General features: G+C 32.5%; 1 protein-coding gene across 1 annotated transcript; it reads left to right on the plus strand.

Annotated features, from left to right (window-relative positions):
• Positions 1-813: 813 nt before the first annotated feature.
• Positions 814-4,109, plus strand: LOC109218421 (transcription factor bHLH112-like). The gene is made up of 7 exons (XM_019382784.1): positions 814-1,331; positions 1,822-2,434; positions 2,644-2,751; positions 2,876-2,941; positions 3,051-3,116; positions 3,209-3,259; positions 3,532-4,109. The coding sequence occupies exons 1-7, from the start codon at positions 1,039-1,041 to the stop codon at positions 3,679-3,681; spliced, it is 1,347 nt and encodes a 448-aa protein (XP_019238329.1). The 5' UTR covers positions 814-1,038; the 3' UTR covers positions 3,682-4,109.
• The last annotated feature ends 366 nt before the right edge of the window (positions 4,110-4,475 follow it).

The raw sequence follows: 4,475 nt of genomic DNA on the forward strand, positions 1-4,475 counted from the left end.
TTACGTCCTATAAAAGAACATATATTATTGCATTCTACTTCAACTGGTGAATTTTACATGATATTTAAAAAAATACCGAAAATTAACCGAACCGTACCAATACCGAAGAGAAACCGACATGATTGAGACGGTTTCGAAAAGTCTAATTTTGGTTATACATAATAAAATAACCGAAAAATTGATATGGTACTAATTTTATAAAATAACCGGCCGAACCGAACCATTGACACACCTACTTATAAGTCATCACAAGTTTGATATGATAATTAAAAAAAACGTTAAATATAACATGTTAAAATATACTGATAATGCACACGACTTTTACACTGACAACTTAAAATCTAAATCCATATAAATATATTTGTAAAAAAGAGAAAATATAAAATACCCTCCCTACACCCTCAAATTAAAGAAAAGAGAAAACAAAATGAAAAAGAAAATTGAAAGACATCACTCTTGAAAGTGAAGGATGCAATGGTCCTGGTTCGCAAGTATAAACAATTTCAGCCGTAGAATTTTAACAAGACTAAAAGGTACATTTATTCGTCCCTAAAATGTGACGTGTCAGCCAATCAAACTTCACCATCATATCCTATTAATCTCACCCTTTGTTAATAAGCAACCATAGAAAATACTTTCTTTCAATAATTATTATAAAACGACCCCAGAAAACAAAAACAAAAAATAATAATACTACTAAACCAAAAAGTAGGAGTAATATATTAAAATAGAGAAATAAAATAATAGTAAGAAAATTCGATCTAAAATTCCTTTATCTTTTGTTGTCATATTTTAATATGCCCCTCTCCTTTGCTTTGTCTAATCATCTTCTCTTTTTTACAATGTCAACCAGATTCCGGTAGTTTCTCTTCCCACCCACCCCTATTCTGTTTATATATATGTGGTGTATAAATACAACTCTCACTTCATAAATTCAGTTTCATGTAAAACCAATAAAACAAGTAGTCTACTCAAGCTTTTCAAGTTGAAACAAGAACAAGAGAGCAAGAACTATACTGGACAAAAGAAGTAGTGGACATGGCTGATGAATTTCAAGCAGGAGTTTGTGGAGGAAACTGGTGGAATTCAAGTAGAAGTATTTTTGGTTCATCACTATGTGCAGCATCTTCTATAGGAAACAACTTTGCATGGCCAAATAATGACTTGTTGGATATGAAATCCTCCTGCAGGTCTAATGATGAATCTGGTAATTCTGATGATTCTGTGGTTCTTCAAGAATTACCCAAACATGACTCCACTCTACAAATGTTGGGTATTGGCCTTTCTTCATCATCAACTTCTTCAACTCCTGATTGGAATCATACCATGATGTAAGCAAACCAAATTTTCATTTTGGCCTCCTACTACTTTTATTCTTATATAATATTGGTCTTGGAATAGCGTAATTGAAACGACTCATTTCTCTCCTTTGAATTGACGATATAGCAATTTTGCTTGGATTTATCAGTCGAAGCAGGAGACAATATACCTTGATATTCTCGATCATTCTTTGATTCAAAGCATCGTTCCATCTCAATTGAAAAAGCAAATAACCTTTCAAGAATAAATCTAGTTCTGCTTCCGTGTTGCTTTTGTATTGTTTTTTTCTTTTTACCCGGATTTATATAGCCAACTTCAGGTTTATTGTTGTAACTGTAAGATTGAGAGAAAAAAAGGAGTAAAGAAGATACTTTTATCATGTGTTATTCTTTCATTTCTGTGGAAAAAAGGGTTTCTCTAAAAAAGTTCAAACAAGTCAATTTTGTTGTTTTTATTGATAAAAGTTGTAACTTTTTTTCTTTTCTTTCTGAAATTATGCAGGCATGGAAATGAGAGGGGTGATAGCAGTTATCCTTCAATACTACAAGAAGACCTAAATTCAAGCCTGAATTACAGGCAAGAAACTGGGGTTGATTGTTCTCATGAGCTGGGAAAGAATTTTTCTACTATAACTGAAGATTCTTCAAACAACTCATTTAAACATCAAGATTTTACTTTAGGCATGAATCCAATCACTAGCTCAACTCATACTGATCAATCCACTGTGATATCTTCAAGCTTTCCAATGAATTCTTCTTTTTCTAATTATCCTTCAGCTTTACTTCAGACCTTATTTGATAATGATCCTCCTCCTCCTCCTCAACAGCAACCACAACAACAATCTTTCTTTACTAATAATAACCAACCAATGAATTTCCCAGTATCCTTAAACTATAGGCCAAATTTGAATGATCACTTTTCACCTTCTTTGCCTAAATTCCCACCCTTGTTGAGGCCTTCTTTACCAAAACAAACACCTTCTAGTTTTCCTTTCACTAATCCCACATCCTTAAACAATATGCGCGGCAATCTTTTGCCATCTATGCATTCACAATTGCTGCTGCAATCACCAACATTTCACGAGAAATCCAGTGTTCCTAACAATTCTGCCAAGGTAAATACATTAAACTTTAAGTATTTTTGCACATATCAAGTACTAATAGTTAACCAATGATCATAGCATGTTATTCCATTTTTACTTGTTACGGTCAGTATATAGAACTTAAACTCGACAATATATATGAGAGTTGGACATGCTGTTGTTAGTTTTTTTTTTTAAAAAAAAAAATGATTAATTAACCATTTGCTCAAAAAACATTTCAGTCTAATGTAGAAGAATTGCGAGAGTCGAGGGCTAAGAAAAGTGGGAATAGTGAACCAGCATTCAAGAGGCCAAGAATGGAGACACCATCACCATTGCCAACTTTTAAGGTATAGGACATATCTAATCGAACTTTTGACTAAAGGAGGAAGCTTTAAGCTTTTTCTTTTTGTAATTAAAATGATTGTTTTGTCCAAAGAAATGGATGAGAATTTTTCAGCTTTTTGTTATCAGGTCAGAAAAGAGAAACTGGGGGACCGGATAACTGCTATCCAGCAATTGGTTTCACCTTTCGGAAAGGTAAATATTTGGAGTTTTCTCTTCCACTTTTAATTCATCTTCTAAATTTTTATAAGACTTTCAATCAAGTTGTTAATGACATTAATGTATTTCTTTGTTTTCTGGTCAGACTGATACAGCTTCAGTTCTCCATGAAGCTATTGAGTACATCAAGTTTCTCCATGATCAAGTCAATGTAAGTTACCTTCATTACTGATATTAACACACTATAAGGGTTTTTAGTGAATCAAGAAACTCAAACTTACTTGATTGTTTTATTTATTTCAGGTTCTTAGTACTCCATATTTGAAAACTGGATCACCCCCTCAACACCAACAGGTAAAACATCTATAAATGTGCTCCTACTTATTATATTAAGTGCGCTATATTTTTTTTTTCCACGTAGTGAGCTATGATACTTAAATAAAAAACTTATAACTTATATACATTCGCAATGTAGAAAAATATATTTATACTATCTATTTTAACATGTTATGAACAGTTACCTAATTTTTACCTATACTTATCTTTTAGGCGACTTATGTGAGAATTATTTAACAAGTTAGTGTATAGAAATTAAATGATGTAAATATAATGGTTATTATTTGCAGAGTGCTGATAAGGTTAAGGAACAAGAAGGATCAAAACAAGACTTAAGGAGCCGAGGGCTGTGCCTAGTACCAATATCAAGTACTTTCCCTGTAGCAACTGAGACTACTACAGATTTCTGGACTCCAAATTTCGGTGGTACATTCAGATAAGAGACTTATAATCAATGAGGAGAAGTGATTTATAGCTAATTTGGTAATTATATTTTGGAGAAGAATTAAGGATTAATGCACATTGGTATCTTAGGAAAAAAAGCAAGAAAAAGGAAAAGGAGAAAAGAAGTGACTATTCAAAAGACGACAGCCAATGCTGGGCCATGATCTACAGGCAGAATGATGTGTTTGTAGGCTAAGTACATGATTATTATAGAGGATAATGTAGAGCTGTAATAACAATAATAATCTAGGTTTAGGAACAGGAACAGGTGCTAAATTTAGCTGAGAGTTTTAGATTAGTTTATTTAACAAAATTGTTATGTTTGTGTTGTTGTGGGTGTTGGTTGGGCTGAATTTAGCACAGGATAGAAAACTTTTTGTTCCTGTTTCTATATTTATATATTTAAGCTTATGAGTTATTATGACTTCTCTTTCTTCTTTTTAATTATATGACTATTCTCCCTTCTTTTAATTATATGCGAAACCAAAAGATATACAATGAGAAATATACAAAGAAATGTTGAATTTAAAAGAAAAAAGGGAACAAGAGAGCGGAGTCTATTGAACTGCATAGCTTTTTTTTTTTTTTTTAAAAATATTAATTTGTTTGGAATTTGGAATGTTAGTAGTGGAAGTCAGAGGGGAGTCCCACTGATAATACTTTTAGGCTATTTTTGTAAGAATTCTTGTTCCAGCAAGTGGGTCGGCCATAAGCACTCTTATAACCATTTTAAACCATTCTTATGTGACTCAAATTGACTTGGCGGCCATATACCTATACCCCCCCCCCC

This window comes from Nicotiana attenuata, unplaced genomic scaffold, assembly GCF_001879085.1.
Source record: "Nicotiana attenuata strain UT unplaced genomic scaffold, NIATTr2, whole genome shotgun sequence".
Taxonomy (NCBI): domain Eukaryota; kingdom Viridiplantae; phylum Streptophyta; class Magnoliopsida; order Solanales; family Solanaceae; genus Nicotiana; species Nicotiana attenuata.